The sequence below is a fragment of the Hyperolius riggenbachi genome, chromosome 11 (genome assembly GCF_040937935.1).
Source record: "Hyperolius riggenbachi isolate aHypRig1 chromosome 11, aHypRig1.pri, whole genome shotgun sequence".
Taxonomy (NCBI): Eukaryota; Metazoa; Chordata; class Amphibia; order Anura; family Hyperoliidae; genus Hyperolius; species Hyperolius riggenbachi.
Genome location: NC_090656.1, coordinates 225650980 through 225673915, shown reverse-complemented (window position 1 = coordinate 225673915; position 22936 = coordinate 225650980). Strand labels below are relative to the sequence as shown.

General features: G+C 40.8%; 1 protein-coding gene across 1 annotated transcript in view; it reads left to right on the top strand.

Annotated features, from left to right (window-relative positions):
- The window catches only part of LOC137538263 (pancreatic secretory granule membrane major glycoprotein GP2-like), a 58840-nt gene extending 54151 nt beyond the window's left edge, over positions 1-4689 (top strand). The window contains exons 5-6 of the mRNA XM_068260327.1: positions 3460-3495; positions 3992-4689. Of these exons, the coding sequence (XP_068116428.1) occupies positions 3460-3495; positions 3992-4053 (98 nt within the window). The 3' untranslated portion in view covers positions 4054-4689. The remainder of the gene's footprint in view (positions 1-3459; positions 3496-3991) is intronic.
- The last annotated feature ends 18247 nt before the right edge of the window (positions 4690-22936 follow it).

Sequence of the window (22936 nt, the reverse complement as noted above, 5' to 3'; positions counted from 1 at the left end):
AATTTGGTAGGACATTAGACTATGACTATAGTATCATTAGATTGTGAGCTCCTCTAAGGAAGGACAGTGACATGACTATGTACTCTGTGAAGTGCTGCAGACAATCTCATTGCTATATACAGTAAATATATAATAATATGGTAGGACATTAGACTATGACTATGATAAAATCAGTTTGTGAGCTCCTCTGAGGACAGTCAGTGACATGACTATGTACTCTGAAAAGCGCTGTGGAAGATGTCAGTGCTATATAAATACATAATAGTAATATGGTAGGGCATTAGACTATGACTTTGGTAGGAATTAGATTGTGAGCTCCTCTGAGGAAAGTTAGAGATAACTATGTACTCTGTACAGCACTGTGGAAGATGTCGGTGCTTTATATGCTTTATAAAAAATAATACTATGGGTAAGTATGTAATTATTATATTTATTTACATGAACATGTGCCATGTAGTATTGGGGGACAGTGTGTCATTCAACACAGGTTTTGGGGCTTGAGTTGAGACCAACACACACAATTTCTGCTGACAAGTGGGATCGGATGAATCTTAATAAACTGAACCAGGTTTGGATCTCTGAGGATTTTGTACCTCCCCTCTGGAACCTGAGAAATATTTATACACATTATTCCCGAGCCTCGTACCTCCCGTCTGTGGCCTGCTGAATATTTATACACATTATTCCTGAGCCTCGTACCTCCCCTCTGTGACCTGCTAAATATTTATACACATTATTCCCGAGCCTCGTACCTCCTCTCTGTGACCTGCCGAATATTTATACACATTATTCCCGAGCCTCGTACCTCCTCTCTGTGACCTGCCGAATATTTATACACATTATTCCAGAGCCTCATACCTCCCCTCTGTGACCTGCTGAATATTTATACACATTATCCCAGTGCCTTGTACCTCCCCTCTATGACCTGCTGAATATTTATACACATTATTCCCGAGCCTCGTACCTCCCCTCTGTGACCTGCTGAATATTTATACACATTATTCCAGAGCCTCGTACCTCCCCTCTGTGACCTGCTGAATATTTGTACACATTATTCCAGAGCCTCGTACCTCCCCTCTGTGTCCTGCTGAATATTTATACACATTATTCCAGAGCCTCATACCTCCCCTCTGTGACCTGCTGAATATTTATACACATTATTCCAGAGCCTCGTACCTCCCCTCTGTGACCTGCTGAATATTTATACACATTATTCCAGAGCCTCGTACCTTCCCTCTGTGACCTGCAGGATATTTATACACATTATTCAAGAGCCTCGTACCTCCCCTCTGTGACCTGCTGAATATTTATACACATTATTCCAGAGCCTCGTACCTCCCCTCTGTGTCCTGCTGAATATTTATACACATTATTCCCGAGCCTCGCACCTCCACTCTGTGACCTGCTAAATATTTATACACATTATTCCAGAGCCTCGTACCTCCCCTCTGTGACCTGCTGAATATTTATACACATTATTCCCGAGCCTCGTACCTCCCCTCTGTGACCTGCTAAATATTTATACACATTATTCCAGAGCCTCGTACCTCCCCTCTGTGACCTGCTGAATATTTATACACATTATTCCCGAGCCTCGTACCTCCCCTCTGTGACCCGATGAATATTTTTACACATTATTCCTGAGCCTCGTACCTCCCCTCTGTGACCTGCTGAATATTTATACACATTATTCCTGAGCCTCGCACCTCCCCTCTGTGACCTGCTAAATATTTATACACATTATTCCTGAGCCTCGTACCTCCCCTCTGTGACCTGCTGAATATTTATACACATTATTCCTGAGCCTCGTACCTCCCTTCTGTGACCTGCTGAATATTTATACACATTATTCTCGAGCCTCGTACCTCCTCTCTGTGACCTGCTGAATATTTATACACATTATTCCCGAGCCTCGTACCTCCCCTCTGTGACCTGCTGAATATTTATACACATTATTCCCGAGCCTCGTACCTCCCCTCTGTGACCTGCAGGATATTTATACACATTATTCCTGAGCCTCGTACCTCCCCTCTGTGACCTGCTGAATATTTATACACATTATTCCTGAGCCTCGCACCTCCCCTCTGTGACCTGCTGAATATTTATACACATTATTCCAGAGCCTCGTACCTCCTCTCTGTGACCTGCTGAATATTTATACACATTATTCCAGAGCCTCGTACCTCCCCTCTGTAACCTGCTAAATATTTATACACATTATTCCCGAGCCTCGCACCTCCCCTCTGGGACCTGCTGAATATTTATACACATTATTCTAGAGCCTCGTACCTCCCCTCTGTGACCTGCAGAATATTTATACACATTATTCCAGACCCTCATACCTCCCCTCTGTGACCTGCTGAATATTTATACACATTATTCCCGAGCCTCGTACCTCCCCTCTGTGACCTGCAGAATATTTATACACATTATTCCAGTGCCTCGTACCTCCCCTCTGTGACCTGCTGAATATTTATACACATTATTCCAGAGCCTCGTACCTCCTCTCTGTAAACTGCTAAATATTTATACACATTATTTCCGAGCCTCGCACCTCCCCTCTGGGACCTGCTGAATATTTATACACATTATTCCCAAGCCTCGTACCTCCCCTGTGTGACCTGCCAAATATTTATACACATTATTCCCGAGCCTCGTACCTCCCCTCTGTGACCTGCAGAATATTTATACACATTATCCCAGTGCCTCGTACCTCCCCTCTGTGACCTGCTGAATATTTATACACATTATTCCAGAGCATCGTACCTCCTCTCTGTAAACTGCTAAATATTTATACACATTATTTCCGAGCCTCGCACCTCCCCTCTGGGACCTGCTGAATATTTATACACATTATTCCCAAGCCTCGTACCTCCCCTCTATGTCCTGCTGAATATTTATACACATTATTCCAAAGCCTCGTACCTCCCCTCTGTGACCTGCTGAATATTTATACACATTATTCCTGAGCCTCGTACCTCCCCTCTGGGACCTGCCAAATATTTATATAAACTATTCCTGAGCCTTATACCTCTCTTCTGTGACCTACCGAATATTTATACAAATTATACCAAAGCCTTCTACCTGAAACAATAAAAACATTATTGTAATACAGCCCCCCTACAGACACATCTTGACCTTGTGGTGAGTTTCCTGTACTCAGCTGTGTGTTCCTCGATCATGCAGGAGATCTATGACCTCAGATTAGTTATCAGTAAGAGCAATGCTGCATTCCCCCTCCCCAGTGGAACTGTGATGTATAGCACTGGTTTATTAATGCTTACGGTGACAGCAAATGAAGGCAGACTAGTTCTATTTAGGATTGGGACTGTACATGCACGCTTATCTCATCGGGTCACTTCAGGTACTATTACCCGATGTCTCGCCTGCATCCGGGTAATGCTTGTAATATAAAATTCGTAATGAGAATTTCAGTACTATTTTGTTTTTCTCTTTCAGACATCATTGATATCAGCAGCGCCGGACATCACACAGGTAAGAAATAATCCGATAGAACCAGTCTGATCAATACAATTGTATCTTATGCAAACCCTGCGTGCAGATATTAGATTATTATCACCCAATGTGATTGTCTCTGATCACTTTGGCTGATGTCTCTCTAACCATCTCCATAGAAACACACTGCTCTTCCTAGAAGCTTCTCATCATTAAAGGACATTTCTGCTGGTGGGACTGGGAAATTTTGTGCACAGATATCCCCTTCAGTCACTGTTGCAGAAAATAAGTATTCACAGAGAAACAGTCTCCTGTGCACATCACTGATGATAGAAACATTGCAGTCAGGGGAGCCTGCTTATCCTTTTTGCACGGCTGTAGAACAAGTGCTGTATGGGCCTTACAAAGTTCAACAGTCTGACCTGCAGGTGGCACCCTAATCAAACACTTGCTTTTTATTTGGGATAGTCTGCCCTCTCCTATTCATTTCACAGGTTATAAAACTCATTTTCACTTTGTGTTTTACTCTTTGTAGCTGCTGGTTGGATTGTTCTGGCTGGTTCGCTATTGGCTTACCTCTCTGCCAAAGTCTTGTAAGGAGAGCCCTGCACACCGACCTGCCGATGTGAAGGATTCTGGGATGGATGAAGAATTTCTCTTGTTCTCTGACATTATTTTACCCAAAGGACTCTGATACATGTATTTTTTTCCCAAGAACTCAGTGGCAACCAATGAGGAAGTGCCTGAGACACTGGATGATACATCCGCATCAACACTGCCGACATCCAGGCTCTCATTACATTATTATGTGATTACTGTATCTACTGTATATATTGTTGCATTGATTACCTGAAAATAGTTGTATTTCACATCTCCAATGTGTCTGTCATCTTTCCACTGTCTCTCTCTACCATTGTCTCCCTCCACTGTCTCTCTCTCCCATATTCTCTCTCCACTGCCACTCTCTACTAGTATCTCTCTCCACTGCTTCTCTCTACCATTGTCTCTCTCCACTGCCTCTCTCCCCATCATCTCTCCTCCATTCTCTCTCTCTCTCTACTGCCTCTCTACTGCCTCTCTCCCCATTGTCTCTCTCCACTACCTCTTTTCCCTGTTCTCTCTCCACTGCGTCTCTCCTCATTATCTTTCTCTGCTGCCTTTCTCTACTGTTGCCTTTCTCCACCACCTCTGTCCCCATTGTCTCTCTCCGCTGCTTCACTCTACCATCATCTCTATCTCTCCACTGCCCCTCTCTATCTCTCCTCTCTCTCTCTCTCTCTCTCTCTCTCTCTCTCTCTCTCTCTCTCTCTCTCTCTCACACACACACACACACACACACACACACACACACACACACACACACACACACACACACACACACACACACACACACACACACACACACATACACACACACACACACAGATATACATCAACACACACACATACACACACACACACACAGATATACATCCACACACACACATACACACACACACACACACACACTCTCTCTCTCTCTCACTGTCTCTTTTTCTGTCTATGCAGCATCTTTCACTTATCATGGTGGTCTCTCTCCTCCACCATATCATTATTTTTCCAGCATTGTTTCTATTTCTGTCTGTGTTGCATCTCTCACATAACATGCTTGTCTCTCTCTTCCACCACCTCATTATTTCTCCCACATTGTCTCTGTCTCTGTCTCTGTCTGGGCTGCATCTCTCATATATCATGCTTGTCACTCTCCTCTACCACCTCATAATTTTTGCCCTGCATTGTCCATATCTCTATCTGGGCTGCATATCTCACATACAATGCATGTCTCTCTCCTCAACCACTTCATTATTTCTCCTGCATTATCTCTGTCTCTGCTGCATCTCTCATACACCATGCATGTCTCTCTCCTCCGCCACCTCATTATTTCTCCCACACTGTCTCTATCTCTGCTGCATCTTGCATACACCGTGCATGTCTCTCTCCTCCGCCACCTCATTATTTTTCCCACATTGTCTCTATCTCTGCTGCATCTCTCATACACCATGCATGTCTCTCTCCTCCGCTTACATCTCTTACATACCTTGGATGTCTCTCTCCTCCACCTCCTCATTATTTATCCTGCATTGTCTCTATTTCTGTCTCTGATGCATTTTTTACATATCATGCATGTCTCTCTACCAACTCATTCTCGTTTTCTCTCTCCACCACCACATGCTCTATATCACTTATTTTTCCTTCACCACCCTATTCTCTATTTTCCATTGTCTGTCTCTGTCTATGCTGCATCTGTCACATATCAGGCTTCTATCCCTCTAGCACGTCATTCTCTCTCTCCCATTGGCTTTTTCTGTTTATGCTGCATCTCTCACATATCATGCATATTTCTCTCCTCCACCACCTCATTCTTTCTCTGCCATTCTCTCTCTCTCTCTCTCTCTCTCTCTCTCTCTCTCTCTCTCTCTCTTATCATCTTTTCTGTCTATGCAGCATTAGTCACATATCATGTTTCTCTTCTCCTCCACCTCATTCTCTCCATCTCCATCTACACCATGTCAATCACATATGCATCTGTCTCTTTCCACCACCCCATTTTCTCTTTTTTTCTGTCTCGCTCTTTCTCCATGCAACTTTATTTCAATATCATAATTTGTTAAACATAGGGAAATGGGAAAAAACTACAATGCCATTGTTTCAGTTTTCTGCCTCAATAAACTATTTTGTGCATCGCAGACATATCCTGCACTCATTTGTTTCACTTTTTGTAAACAATATCACATTTCCTCTGCCTCTACCATTTCATTTTCTCTCTACCGATGCCAAACCATGTAAGACTTCTCTCTTTCCATGGCTTGAGTCTATGTCTGCAGATGCCACACCAAATATGGTGTCTCTCTCTCCGTGACTTTATTATATGTCTACAGATGCCACACCAAATAAAGCTTTTCTTTCTCTATTGCTTCATTTTCTCTCTGCCGCTGCCACACCAAATAATATATAAAGATTCTTTCTCTTCATTGCTTCATTTTCTCTCTGTTAGTATCACACTATATAATATATAAGGTCTCTCGCTTTATTCTCTCTCTGCCGATGCCATGCCATATAAGGCTTCTCTGTCATTCTCCACGGCTTCTTTCTCTTACTGCCAATTCCACACCATATAAGGCTTTTCGCTAATCATGGCTTTATTCTTTTACTGCAAATGTCACACTATATAAGGCTTCCTTCTCTCCATGGCTTAATTCTCTCTCTGCAGATGCCACACTGTCATAAAATGGGATTAGAAAAATGTTCTTTTAAAAAACAAAGTCCTCAGGAGACAGTAAAATGTGGATGTGGATTTTAATTAAACGTTATTGATCTTCGTAGATGTTCAATATTCAATAAGGTACAGTTCTTTGGTACATCAAAAATCAGTTACAAAAGATATAAAAACAGAATGAGTAACTTGCTGTATAATCTGTATATGGAATCTATTGTTTGTAGTAATCTTCTTTGAGCATAAGTATAGTTGTATATGTGTCTGTCATGTAAACAAAATGAATGAGTGTGTGTGAGGGAGTGTGTGTGAGAGTGAATGAACGTCCAGACTTCCCTGCTGGTTCTTATATACACAACAGATGATAAAATCCTGCCTTATCTGACACTGAGTACAATTCCTTTTTAGGACTATACATGATATTTTTCATATACTCCTCCTCCTATTCTAAATAGCATCTGCCTTTTTAATTGGATCAGCAAGAATGCTATGATGTAATGTTTGAAGTTTACTACATATGGTTATATCATAAACTAAGCCTCTTCATTAACTTAGAATAACTTAGGGTGGAGTTACATCACCCCCGCAACCACCTGTTGGTTAAAGTCAGGTTTCAATTTCTGCTGCCAGAAGTCTGGCTGGACAGCGGTCTATTTCCTACATGACACTTGTGGCCTTAAATTCCACAAGGAAAGAACACAGCCTCAACAGACTTTGAATGTCCATTTTAAATCCTAGCATTATATACTGTTAACCAATATTGTATAAGTATTACTATATTAAACAATAGCTTTGATATCTCAATCGCATGACATCGTACAGACATAATTTCTTATCCTGCAGGGCCCTAGCTAGATAGAAATCAAATCCGTCAGTGATAGATCATTTGATTAAAATCTCAAAACATCCAACATATAACATCCCCCTGTTTATAGAAGTTAAATCATTTATTAAAATCTCTTTCACTTCTATAAATATATTTTTGTGTAATTTTATGATTATCAAAAAATGTTAATTACAAATTTAATAAAATTATATTTTATCATATTTTACTGATGATTATATTTAAACTTTGCTACCTCTTATTTTTAAATAAGCTAATAACAATCCTTTAATTCTAATAATTTTATTTTTTTTCACCCATCTTATTCGGAAAATGTATTAATTTATGTATAACAATATATTATATAGAGAAACCGTTAACTTTATTTAAACTAATTGCATTTATATGCTTCCCTATGTAATATAACTTCTCCTTTGTGAAGTAAAAAAAAAAAAAACTTTTAACTACTCCCTTGCTAGACCTTATTTAACAGCAACTGTTCTTTGTTTCTCATGTGTCAGTGTGTAACTTAACCCTTTCAGTTATTGTACAGAAATCTTCACATTAGACAAAAATGATAGACTCTTTAAAATCAAATCAATATCCTTGGACCAAACATGCAAGCATGATGACAAATCTAAACTTTGAATTTCATAATTTTTTTCATCCATTGTAAAATTATCATAAAATCTTTGATAAATTAATAATAATAAGAATGTATATACTTCATTGGATCACCCTAATAATGCCAGATACTAAAATGTATTGCCTTCCAGCTACTGATATCATTAATATGCTATATATTCATTTTGATAGCATTCATATAATTTATCTATCCCAAATCTATATGATCAAATGTATACCTTGTATGTTTTTTTAGTCATGTTATATCTCCTTAAAAAGTTTGTATTATTGTTTGGAAATTTGTAATATTTTCAGTTTGAACTCAAACATATACTTAACAATTATGTTTTTGTTCATTATTGATCAAAATTAAAAAATATCTTAACATATGTATCATTGAAGAACATGATACTGATGCCATTTGTATCATAATACTTTCACATCATCTGATTTAAATTGACATAATTATGGTATCTATCTAGCCCTTTGCTTTCTGTTAAGGTCGTTGCCTTTAAATTAGATTTCAAAATCTCTAAATACAAACCATTAATTATAGAATCAATCATTTTACGCCATCTAAAACTTGTTCATTAACCTCCTTGGCGGTAATCCCGAACTACGTTTGGGGTAAGCCGCCGGAGGGTGTCGCTCAGGCCCTGCTGGGCCGATTTGTTTAATTTTTTTTTTGCTGGACGCAGCTAGCACTTTGCTAGCTGCGCCAGCACCCCGATCGCCGTTGCCGCGCGCCCGATCGCCGCTATCCGGTGCGGCGCGCGGCCCCCCCCCCAGACCCCATGCGCTGCCTGGCCAATCAGTGCCAGGCAGCGCCGAGGGAAGGCCCGGGACTCCCAATGACGTCCCGACGTCAGTGACGTCGGTGACGTCATCCCGCCCGTCGCCATGGCGACGGGGGAAGCCCTCCAGGAAATCCCGTTCTTTGAACGGGATTTCCTGATCGGAGATCGCCGAAGGCGATCGAAGAGGGCGGGGGGATGCCGCTAAGCAGCGGCTATCATGTAGCGAGCCCTGGGCTCGCTACATGATTTAAAAAAAAAAAAAATTAAAAAAATGTGCGGCGCTGCCTCCTTGCCGGATTTTTTAGACCGGCAAGGAGGTTAATGATTCCATCAAACTTGCAAAATAACTTTGCATACAAAATATATTACGGAAATGTTCTCTATCAAAAATATTCAATTTCCAAACAATAATCATAAATTTACCTTAATTAAAAAATGATTTGATCTATATGTTAATAAATTAAAAAAAGTCCTTAAAAATGTTTTCTGTGAACCCTGTTCACTAACAAACACAAAACAAACAATTGGACATAAAACATCAATACAAAAATTCTTCTTCATATGTGTCAAGTCAATTGTATGTGTATAGAGATATTGGGCCTGATGCAATTGTCAGACTCGCCAGTGTTAAACGCTGGTGAGTCCGATAATCAGGCGACTATAAAGTCGCCTGATCCAATTGCATTTAGCCCTAGGCAGGGTGCTAAAAGAACTCGCTTGGGCGATATTATCGCCAAGCAAGTTCCTTACACCCTATCCTATTACACTTTGCATGCCTCCAGGAAGCGATGCTTCCCGGCAGACATGAGCGTTAGCTTAGACCTGCAAAAAGCAGGTCTAAACATGCTAACGCACGACATCGCCGCTGCATCTGGGTGTCTCCTTTAATAAGGAGACCCCCAGAGCTCCCCGCCAGCCGCCGCTCGTCTCTGCAACCCCCCACAAAGCTAAATGCTTACATTCCTTACCGCCGCTTTACACCCATCGGCCGCCGCATCTCGCCGCAAGTCCCCACTATGTAATTACAGTGTACGAGTTACTGTAATTACACTTACTAATAACAGAGTCCCGGCAAAGCATCTTTGATTCAGCCGCCGGGGCTCCCCATTGGTTCACAGGCTGGACCAATGAACCAATATAGCTAGTAAAGTGCCCAGTATAGCTAGTATAGTGTCCCAGTATAGCTAGTATAGTGCCCAGTATGGGTAGGTAGCGACCCAGTATAGCTAGTATAGTGCCCAGTATGGGTAGGTAGTCCCCCAGTATAGCTAGTAAAGTGCCCAGTATAGCTAGTATAGTGTCCCAGTATAGCTAGTATAGTGCCCAGTATGGCTAGTATAGTGCCCAGTATGGCTAGTATAGTGCCCCAGTATAGCTAGTATAGTGCCCCAGTGTATCTAGTATAGTGCCCCAGTATAGCTAGCATAGTGCCCCAGTATAGCTAGCAGGGTTGCAGGCTGCACTTCTATTAAACCACTATTACAAATATATTTCCTTTTTTATATAAATTAGGATTTATACATGGTCTATACTTCTTTTACACAAGTGGTCAACTAGAATATATATGAAACCCTTACTTTACTTATAGAAGCTATTATGGTAAGTTTTGCTTCTATAATCCAATTACATTTTGATTACACTATCAAAAGCTTCCATTTAAACCATTATTTCCCAAGTTTAGCTTGCAGCTTTGTAAACAAGAATGATTCCATTTTTAAATATGCACACCCACTGACAAAGTTTGCATTCTGTTTGCCACTATACGAGCATACTACATAGAAACAGGAATGAAATTTCCTTTGCATGCTGTTCATTTTAGCAAAAATTAAGTAACTATTTATTTCCCTTATTAGCTGACTAACTAATAATTTTGAATTACTTTGATAATTTTGGATAATGCAGTCTGACTTTATTTAAACTTTTAGCCAATTCAACAGAAAATAAAACATAATTACCCTTGCAAATAGATTACTGCTCACATCCACATGACGTCAGTCATCAGATCTCCTGTCGACTTTGTCGCACTCCCACTTCAGGCTCAGCGCAGTAGAGTTTCACAAACACACAGCTTAGCTTCCTTATCTTGTCCTCGTTCCCCGATTTTAAAACAATGTTGTGATGTTGCTGCTTTAGTTCTGCGACTGGCTGATTGGATCTTCGTGAATCAAAAATGTTGCGACTGGCGGCTCACCAAATGTTATAAGATGGGATTAAAAAAATGTTCTTTAAAAAAAACAAAGTCCTCAGGAGACAGTAAAATGTGGATGTGGATTTTAATTAAATGTTATTGATCTTCGTAGATGTTCAATATTCAATAAGGTACAGTTCTTTGGTACATCAAAAATCAGTTAAAAACAGAATGAGTAAATTGCTGTATAATCTGTATATGGAATCTATTGTTTGTAGTTATCTTCTTTGAGCATATGTATATTTGTATATGTGTCTGTCATGTAAAGAAAATGAATGAGTGTGTGTGAGGAAGTGTGTGTGATAATGAATGAACGTCCAGACTTCCCTGCTGGTTCTTATATACACAACAGATGATAAAATCCTGCCTTATCTGACACTGAGTACAATTCCTTTTTAGGAATATACATGATCTTTTTCATATACTCCTCCTCCTATTCTAAATAGCATCTGCCTTTTTAATTGGATCAGCAATAATGCTATGATGTAATCTTTGAGGTTTACTACATATGGTTATATCATAAACTAAGCCTCTTCATTAACTTAGAATAACTTAGGGTGGAGTTACATCACCCCCGCAACCACCTTTTGGTTAAAGTCAGGTTTCAATTTCTGTTGCCAGAAGTCTGGCTGGACAGCGGTCTATTTCCTACATGACACTTGTGACCTTAAATTCCACAAGGAAAGAACACAGCCTCAACAGACTTTGAATGGCCATTTTAAATCTTAGCATTATATACTGTTAACCAATATTGTATAAGTATCACTATATTAAACAATAGCTTTGATATCTCAATCGCATGACATCGTACAGATATAGGGCCATATTCTATTGCTGAACTCGCCAGCGCTAAGCACTGGCGAGTTCTTAACTTAGGCGATGGGGGCATCGCCTAATCTAATTAAACGTTAGACCCCCCCAGGCGGAAAAGAACTCGCTTGGGCGATATAATCACCCAGCGAGTTCTTAACACCGAATCCAATTTCCCTTATCATGTCTCCGGGAAGCGATGCTTCCCGGCAGACATGAGCATTAGCTTAGACCTGCAAAAAGCAGGTCTAAACTAGCTAACGCACGTCGTTGCCGCAGCATCTGGGGGTCTCCTTTAATAAGGAGACCCCCAGAGCTCCTCGTCGGGTCGCCGCACAGTTTAGAAGCCCCCGCGCAGCTCTGCACCGGCACCCCTGCTGGCATACATACCGCCGCAGATCACCCGCCGCCTCTCGCCGCAAAATCCGTTGCGGAATTACAGTGTATCGAACACTGTAATTACTGTCGGCATAGAAGGAGCCCGGGCAAAGCATCTTTGAATCTGCAGCCTGGGCTCCCCATTGGTCCGCTGTCTAAACCAATAAAATGGCTCAGACAGCGGACCAATGGGGAGCCCAGGCTGCAGATTCAAAGATGCTTTGCCCGGGCTCCTTCTATGCCGACAGTAATTACAGTGTTAGATACACTGTAATTACGCAACGGATTTTGCGGCGAGAGGCGGCGGGTGATCTGCGGCGGTATGTATGCCAGCAGGGGTGCCGGTGCAGAGCTGCGCGGGGGCTTCTAAACTGTGTGGCGACCCGACGGGGAGCTCTGGGGGTCTCCTTATTAAAGGAGACCCCCAGATGCATCGGCGGAAGATGGCGGCGGGCGAGTGCGCATGTGTGGGCAGTGAGCCCGTGGTGCTGATGGACAGCACCACAGCGTAAACCTCACTCCCCATCGCTTGGTAAAAGGGAGCATCGCTCAGGCTTTCGCCTGAGTAATGCTCCCTAACGATTGGCCATCGCGCGAAGGATATGGGCAATAGGATTTGCCGGTAATCCTCGCGCGATGGCAAGGTGATAAGTAGCTCGCATCTGCAAGCTACTTATCACCTTGAATAGGATATGGCCCATAATTTCTTATCCAGCAGGGCCCTAGCTAGATAGAAATCAAATCCGTCAGTGATTGATCATTTGATTAAAATCTCAAAACATCCAACATATAACATCCCCCTGTTTATAGAAGTTAAATCATTTAATAAAATTACTTTCACTTCTATAAATATACTTTTGTATAATTTTATGATTATTAAAAAATGTTAATTAAAATCTTAATAAAATTATATTTTATCATATTTTACTGATTATTATATTTAAACTTTGCTACCTCTTATTTTTAAATATCCTTTAATTCTAATAATTTTTTTTTCACCCATCTTCTTCGGAAAATGTATTAATTTATGTATAACAATATATTACACAGAGGAACCGTTAACTTTATTTAAACTAATTGACATACTTATTCATGATCAACAACTTATGAGAATGTGCACTCAGCATATCATAATCTGCTTACATTAATCAAATTAATCACTGATCAAATTAGACTGAACACACATTGATTTCCCAAAAAATATTTTACCTTATAAAGTATCATAAATCTTCTCAATTCCATATTGCATTTGATAAACAAGTTTATAACAAGTTTATAACTATAGTCATGTGCTGCGAAATTTACCTAACATTATTGCTTTTAAACAAATTATTGGTGCAATCGTTACTTGCAACAATTCAAATTTATTTAGTCTAAATTAAACCAAATCATGTTATTTCACAGTAAACTCACTAAGAATAACTTCCTGACTAAACCCACTAGTTTGAAACCTACTTTTAACAATTTTTACGAAAAACAATTGTTTACAATATCTGCCTGTCTATGGTCACAAGCAATCACATCTTATGAATGCTGACCCTTACCACATTATCCTCAGCAATCACCTAATACAGAGACAGATAAAATCATTATCAAGCTATGATGACTATCAATTTTATGCAATATTATAGGCTTAATTTTAATTAATTAAAATTTTATATCAATTATAACATTCATGACTATATTTTATGCTTTTTATCAATACTCAAATGAAAATATGGACAACACTTCTAAAACCTAAATGGACTTTTCTATAACATATATAGCTTGCAATGCTAATACATTCACAACTAGGTACCCTTTTGGAGGAAACAAAAAAATATAAAACGTAGCTTTTAATTATTAGTTAAAAAAGATTAGGCGCAGACATTACTAATAGTGAACATGTGAAGCAATTGGGTTGGCGGACAAGGAATATTGTCACTTGGACAGGCCTGCCAAGTTCCCAATTAGGAAATTATTAAACCCCTACACCCAGAAACCCTACATGTTTCGTTTCATTAAAATAGAAACTTCGTCAGGAGTGAACAGTAATAAAGTGTTAGAGTGCCAAACAAAGTGCTAAAATAATAAAGACATATTAACAATCACATGATACACCTATTAGAGTAGTGGCTAATATGGCCCCCAGTTGGCAGCCAAATGCGCAATGGCCGTTTGAGCTGTCCTTTTATAGTGTGGGAACACTCGCATAGGATGCTGGGAGAGGCGGTGTCCAGGCACGCCCCAGAACCCTCCCCCTTGCTAACCACAGAATGGCTTAGAGGAATGTCACTCATGAATTCAGCCAATAGGGAGCCCAGCCATAGACGCATATAGTGTTGCAGAAAATGGCTAAAAAAATAAGTTAGAACGCTCTAACTAGAGCTGTCAATGCTATATAGAGTGACCTACCTACTGTGAAGAACCTGCGTTGCTATCAGCTCGTTTAAAGGTAGTAAAAGCCACAGGAAACCCCCGTTCGTAAATGCTGGATCCCCATTGGCTAAGAACAGCACCAGGGGGAGTGTTAAGAATGCGCCTATCAGAACGCATCCGCCGTCAACAGGGCCAATAGGAAGCCGTTGCGCAGTCTGCTCGGCTTCCGTGTATCCCTTAGTCAGCCCTGGCAGTGAATAATATTAAGTGACGTCACATTGAGAGCGGCCGTAGCCGCGTCTATAGACGTAACAAGGTTGCCAGGCCAACAGTCCTTGTAAACAATAACACACGCATCTCTACCATCAGCGTGTGTGAGCTAGGGTTCTTCAAAAATTACAGTGTGATTTAAACAGAGGATGGTGCACTGTATATGATATTAGATTCACTTCAGAATAAGAAATATGAATCCCAGTGTCAAGATGTTAAGTGGATTACATCTTAAACATCCGTTATATATATTAACCCACATATGCATTATTCATAAAGGCAGACGTCCCCCAAGGGAGCAATTGAACCATACAAGGTGCACATGATAATGCAAGTTATTTTTAGTGGAAGACCTTTATATATGCTTGTAAGGTGGGAACGGAAGTGTTTATTTCCACAACCATCAAAGTCACAACAGAACCTCTGTTGCTAAATTAAGAAAAACAGTAGGGAAAAGCCACATATAGATAAAGCCATTTTCATCACTTCTAATAGTTCATAAATAGGTAAGGTAAGGCAAAGAGACAAAGGGAGTTCTCGTGTGACAGAAAACAGAAAAAACAGGAAGATTATTGAAAAGAAAATATTATAAATTTAACAAAACCGGTCTAAATGAAAGGGGCAAATGTAAACCCCTCATTCATACCATTGGGACTCAAAGTACCCAGACGATAAATCCAACGAGCCTCTAACTGTCTCAATTTTTGGTCAAGATTACCCCCTCTTGGGCCCATCTTCCATCTCTGTATTACCCAAAAACGCAAGCATGTGGGGTCACCGCAATGTTTTTCTACAAAATGTTTAGCCACTGATGTTTTGCGTTTATGATGGATGTCACCAAGATGTTCCATGATACGTGTTTTGACTGCCCTAGTAGTCTCACCTATATAAAGTAGGGGGCAAGGGCATTGTATCGCATATACAACGCCTTCTGTCTCACAATTGAAGAAATCAAACAGCTCGAAAGTACGGCCGTCTTTGGGAGTGGTGAAATCCTTACATTTCTGTACATTTATGCACGCCTTGCATTTCCCACAATTTTTGAAGAACCCTAGCTCACACACGCTGATGGTAGAGATGCGTGTGTTATTGTTTACAAGGACTGTTGGCCTGGCAACCTTGTTACGCCTATAGACGCGGCTACGGCCGCTCTCAATGTGACGTCACTTAATATTATTCACTGCCAGGGCTGACTAAGGGATACACGGAAGCCGAGCAGACTGCGCAACGGCTTCCTATTGGCCCTGTTGACGGCGGATGCGTTCTGATAGGCGCATTCTTAACACTCCCCCTGGTGCTGTTCTTAGCCAATGGGGATCCAGCATTTACGAACGGGGGTTTCCTGTGGCTTTTACTACCTTTAAACGAGCTGATAGCAACGCAGGTTCTTCACAGTAGGTAGGTCACTCTATACAGCATTGACAGCTCTAGTTAGAGCGTTCTAACTTATTTTTTTAGCCATTTTCTGCAACACTATATGCGTCTATGGCTGGGCTCCCTATTGGCTGAATTCATGAGTGACATTCCTCTAAGCCATTCTGTGGTTAGCAAGGGGGAGGGTTCTGGGGCGTGCCTGGACACCGCCTCTCCCAGCATCCTATGCGAGTGTTCCCACACTATAAAAGGACAGCTCAAACGGCCATTGCGCATTTGGCTGCCAACTGGGGGCCATATTAGCCACTACTCTAATAGGTGTATCATGTGATTGTTAATATGTCTTTATTATTTTAGCACTTTGTTTGGCACTCTAACACTTTATTACTGTTCACTCCTGACGAAGTTTCTATTTTAATGAAACGAAACATGTAGGGTTTCTGGGTGTAGGGGTTTAATAATTTCCTAATTGGGAACTTGGCAGGCCTGTCCAAGTGACAATATTCCTTGTCCGCCAACCCAATTGCTTCACATGTTCACTATTAGTAATGTCTGCGCCTAATCTTTTTTAACTAATAATTAAAAGCTACGTTTTATATTTTTTTGTTTCCTCCAAAAGGGTACCTAGTTGTGAATATATTGAATTCAGGTGTGTTTATATTTTGAGTTAACTTCTGGCGACCTGACACCATTTACCCTAGTGAGAGGGCCCTTAAAGAATATTTCGGCTATGTCAGGCTTTCTAGATAGTATTCCTGATGTATCTAATTTGATTGCTGAGGCAAAAGAGGTTTTCTCATGTGATGAAACGACCAGTACGGTTCCTACTACCACCCCTCCACCTAAATCTGAGATTGATGAAGCTTTTAAAAAGATCTTTGACCTGTATAAGGATCACAACAGGAGCTGGTGGGAGGTCTCTAGCTTTAACAAATACATCAAAGATCAAATAACTTTTAGAGGTTTACGCAATTTAGTGGTCCCCCATGCACATACAGAGGATGAGTTTTTTATGAAGGGTTGGAATGCCCTCAAAACTAAACAGACCTTGGAGCTCATGACTTTTTTAAGAGATTATGAAGTAAAATATCTTGAAAAAATTAATGATAAACTTGCCACCGAACATACTAAAGTAACTGGCTTTAAGGAACATCCTGATTATAAAAAATTAGAGGAGAAGTTACAGAAAAAGGTATTGAATCATAAAGAAACTATAAAGGTCAGAAAACATAAAAAATACATCCGCGACTGCCGTGATTTCAAAAGTGGCAAGGTCTATAGTTGGAAGCGGGCACCAGGTAGTGACCCTGTACAGGAGACCCCTGCCTCCTCTGATTGTGAGACTGAAACTGAATCCGAATCTGAATCCAACAAAGGTGCAAAATCAGGGGATCCACCAGGGAGACCAAAGAAACCCCGAGGCAGAGGCAGGGGAAGACCGGGGGAACAAAAACCTCAGAACCCCGGGACCCCCCGACAATTACGAAATCGGGACAGATGGGGGTACAAAACAGCTCACTGGAAACGGAGGGAGGAGGAGTGGTAAACGACTTGACTGTTAAAACCGACACTATGCAAATTATCAATTTGACTGATTATGTTTTAGATCCAGCAGAGATTTCTGTTCTATTGAAGGGCCTCACGTTTTTTCCTACACCAGACTTCGATTTATTTGAGACTGTAAAAGATATTAATTTGATCGCAAGAAAATTGGCGGTGTATAAATACATGAACTCCCCCACTATGCAAATGAAAAAGAGGGAAGAAAGAGATGAGAATACACTGGCCATTCTGAACGACTTAATGGAGGAAAATAGGACAGGGGAAGTACATTTGGGGGCACAGAGAAGCAACCTGACATTAAAAAGCAAATTTTGCCCTAGTATAAGTGGGTATGCCACTATTCAGACTTTTGTAGACACAGTGGTAAGAGATCTGGAGGATTTATCAAAGGAGAGACATAAGAGTAGTCAGAAAAACTTGAACAGGGATGAACAACAGGCTTTGGAGAAATTAATGAAAAATGACAATCTAGTCATAAAGAAATCTGATAAAGGGGGAAATATTGTTGTGATGTCTCGAGATGCATACATTAAAATGTGTACAACAATCCTGTCTGATCACAAACAGTATAGGAAATTGGAAAGTAACCCCACTAGCGTATTTGTTAACAAGCTTGAAAAAGCTTTAAAGGAAGCAAAATTGAAAGGCACCTTGGATAAAAATGACTTTGATTGCATTATTAATAAGTCTCCTACGACGGCCACTTTTTATGCCCTCCCTAAAGTACATAAAAATTCCTCCACACCACCTGGACGGCCTATAATATCGGGTAATAATTGTCTAACCGAACAGGCTAGTAAATATGTCGATTTCTTTCTACGGCCGTTCGTGGAAAGTCTGCCTTCCTATTTAAGGGATACAATGGACCTATTAAATAAACTCCATGATGTACATATTACAGAAAATGTCTGGTTGGCCAGTCTTGACGTTGAATCTCTGTATAATAACATTGGCTATGAACTAGGACTGAGGGCTACTGAACACTTTCTGAGAACAAGGAGCATTCACATGAAAGATCACTCCTCTTTTGTTCTGGAATTAATTGAATTTATTCTTACCCACAATTATTTCCTATTCCAGAATAAATACTACCTACAAGTGAGAGGATGCGCTATGGGGACGGCCTGTGCCCCCTCATATGCAAATTTGTTTCTGGGATGGTGGGAGGACACCATAGTGTTTGCAGAGGAACTTGCGATTTATACCTCCCATGTTATTTTCTGGGGCCGTTTCATAGATGACATCTTCATCTTGTGGGACGGCCCCAGAGATCTTTTTGTTGATTTTGTAGGCCAGCTTAACCGCAATGATATTGGAATGTTTTTTACTCATGAAATTGATAAACACACTATTAATTTCCTTGATGTACAGATCATCAAGAATGATCATGGCGGCCTAGACACTAAGATATATCGCAAACCAACAGCCACAAACTCATTGTTAGCATGGGATAGTTACCATCCAGAACCACTTAAGAGGGGTATCCCCAAGGGGCAGTTCCTCAGGGCCCGCAGAAATTGCTCGAATCAGTCAGATTTTGATAAAGAATGTCGCACCCTGGAAAAAAGATTTACCGAACGTGGATATCCAAAAACAGTAATATCTGGAGCATATGAGAAAGTACAGGGTATTGAAAGGAAGGATTTACTAATACCAAAAAAAAGGGACCCATTGTCTGTTGAAAATAAACCCAGAATGATTAGTACTTTCTCTAACCAGTCCAACAATATTAAAAGAATTTTGGGCAGACACTGGTCAATCCTAAAATTGGATCCACAATTGAATACATACCTACCGCGAGCACCTCTAATCACCTGCAGAAGGGGTAAAAATCTGGGTGATAGTGTAACACACTCTTTTCTACCTATGAAAGGTGAGGGAGCAGGAGTAGCGAAAAAAACCTGGCTCAGTGGCCCATTAAAAGGAATGTATAAATGTGGGAAATGCAAGGCGTGCATAAATGTACAGAAATGTAAGGATTTCACCGCTCCCAAAGACGGCCGTACTTTCGAGCTGTTTGATTTCTTCAATTGTGAGACAGAAGGTGTTGTATATGCGATACAATGCCCTTGCCCCCTACTTTATATAGGTGAGACTACTAGGGCAGTCAAAACACGTATCATGGAACATCTTGGTGACATCCATCATAAACGCAAAACATCAGTGGCTAAACATTTTGTAGAAAAACATTGCGGCGACCCCACATGCTTGCGTTTTTGGGTAATACAGAGATGGAAGATGGGCCCAAGAGGGGGTAATCTTGACCAAAAATTGAGACAGTTAGAGGCTCGTTGGATTTATCGTCTGGGTACTTTGAGTCCCAATGGTATGAATGAGGGGTTTACATTTGCCCCTTTCATTTAGTCCGGTTTTGTTAAATTTATAATATTTTCTTTTCAATAATCTTCCTGTTTTTTCTGTTTTCTGTCACACGAGAACTCCCTTTGTCTCTTTGCCTTACCTTACCTATTTATGAACTATTAGAAGTGTTGAAAATGGCTTTATCTATATGTGGCTTTTCCCTACTGTTTTTCTTAATTTAGCAACAGAGGTTCTGTTGTGACTTTGATGGTTGTGGAAATAAACACTTCCGTTCCCACCTTACAAGCATATATAAAGGTCTTCCACTAAAAATAACTTGCATTATCATGTGCACCTTGTATGGTTCAATTGCTCCCTTGGGGGACGTCTGCCTTTATGAATAATGCATATGTGGGTTAATATATATAACGGATGTTTAAGATGTAATCCACTTAACATCTTGACACTGGGATTCATATTTCTTATTCTGAAGTGAATCTAATATCATATACAGTGCACCATCCTCTGTTTAAATCACACTGTAATTTTTGAAGAACCCTAGCTCACACACGCTGATGGTAGAGATGCGTGTGTTATTGTTTACAAGGACTGTTGGCCTGGCAACCTTGTTACGCCTATAGACGCGGCTACAGCCGCTCTCAATGTGACGTCACTTAATATTATTCACTGCCAGGGCTGACTAAGGGATACACGGAAGCCGAGCAGACTGCGCAACGGCTTCCTATTGGCCCTGTTGACGGCGGATGCGTTCTGATAGGCACATTCTTAACACTCCCCCTGGTGCTGTTCTTAGCCAATGGGGATCCAGCATTTACGAACGGGGGTTTCCTGTGGCTTTTACTACCTTTAAACGAGCTGATAGCAACGCAGGTTCTTCACAGTAGGTAGGTCACTCTATACAGCATTGACAGCTCTAGTTAGAGCGTTCTAACTTATTTTTTTAGCCATTTTCTGCAACACTATATGCGTCTATGGCTGGGCTCCCTATTGGCTGAATTCATGAGTGACATTCCTCTAAGCCATTCTGTGGTTAGCAAGGGGGAGGGTTCTGGGGCGTGCCTGGACACCGCCTCTCCCAGCATCCTATGCGAGTGTTCCCACACTATAAAAGGACAGCTCAAACGGCCATTGCGCATTTGGCTGCCAACTGGGGGCCATATTAGCCACTACTCTAATAGGTGTATCATGTGATTGTTAATATGTCTTTATTATTTTAGCACTTTGTTTGGCACTCTAACACTTTATTACTGTTCACTCCTGACGAAGTTTCTATTTTAATGAAACGAAACATGTAGGGTTTCTGGGTGTAGGGGTTTAATAATTTCCTAATTGGGAACTTGGCAGGCCTGTCCAAGTGACAATATTCCTTGTCCGCCAACCCAATTGCTTCACATGTTCACTATTAGTAATGTCTGCGCCTAATCTTTTTTAACTAATAATTAAAAGCTACGTTTTATATTTTTTTGTTTCCTCCAAAAGGGTACCTAGTTGTGAATATATTGAATTCAGGTGTGTTTATATTTTGAGTTAACTTCTGGCGACCTGACGCCATTTACCCTAGTGAGAGGGCCCTTAAAGAATATTTCGGCTATGTCAGGCTTTCTAGATAGTATTCCTGATGTATCTAATTTGATTGCTGAGGCAAAAGAGGTTTTCTCATGTGATGAAACGACCAGTACGGTTCCTACTACCACCCCTCCACCTAAATCTGAGATTGATGAAGCTTTTAAAAAGATCTTTGACCTGTATAAGGATCACAACAGGAGCTGGTGGGAGGTCTCTAGCTTTAACAAATACATCAAAGATCAAATAACTTTTAGAGGTTTACGCAATTTAGTGGTCCCCCATGCACATACAGAGGATGAGGTTTTTATGAAGGGTTGGAATGCCCTCAAAACTAAACAGACCTTGGAGCTCATGACTTTTTTAAGAGATTATGAAGTAAAATATCTTGAAAAAATTAATGATAAACTTGCCACCGAACATACTAAAGTAACTGGCTTTAAGGAACATCCTGATTATAAAAAATTAGAGGAGAAGTTACAGAAAAAGGTATTGAATCATAAAGAAACTATAAAGGTCAGAAAACATAAAAAATACATCCGCGACTGCCGTGATTTCAAAAGTGGCAAGGTCTATAGTTGGAAGCGGGCACCAGGTAGTGACCCTGTACAGGAGACCCCTGCCTCCTCTGATTGTGAGACTGAAACTGAATCCGAATCTGAATCCAACAAAGGTGCAAAATCAGGGGATCCACCAGGGAGACCAAAGAAACCCCGAGGCAGAGGCAGGGGAAGACCGGGGGAACAAAAACCTCAGAACCCCGGGACCCCCCGACAATTACGAAATCGGGACAGATGGGGGTACAAAACAGCTCACTGGAAACGGAGGGAGGAGGAGTGGTAAACGACTTGACTGTTAAAACCGACACTATGCAAATTATCAATTTGACTGATTATGTTTTAGATCCAGCAGAGATTTCTGTTCTCTTGAAGGGCCTCACGTTTGTTCCTACACCAGACTTCGATTTATTTGAGACTGTAAAAGATATTAATTTGTTCGCAAGAAAATTGGCTGTGTATAAATACATGAACTCCCCCACTATGCAAATGAAAAAGAGGGAAGAAAGAGATGAGAATACACTGGCCATTCTGAACGACTTAATGGAGGAAAATAGGACAGGGGAAGTACATTTGGGGGCACAGAGAAGCAACCTGACA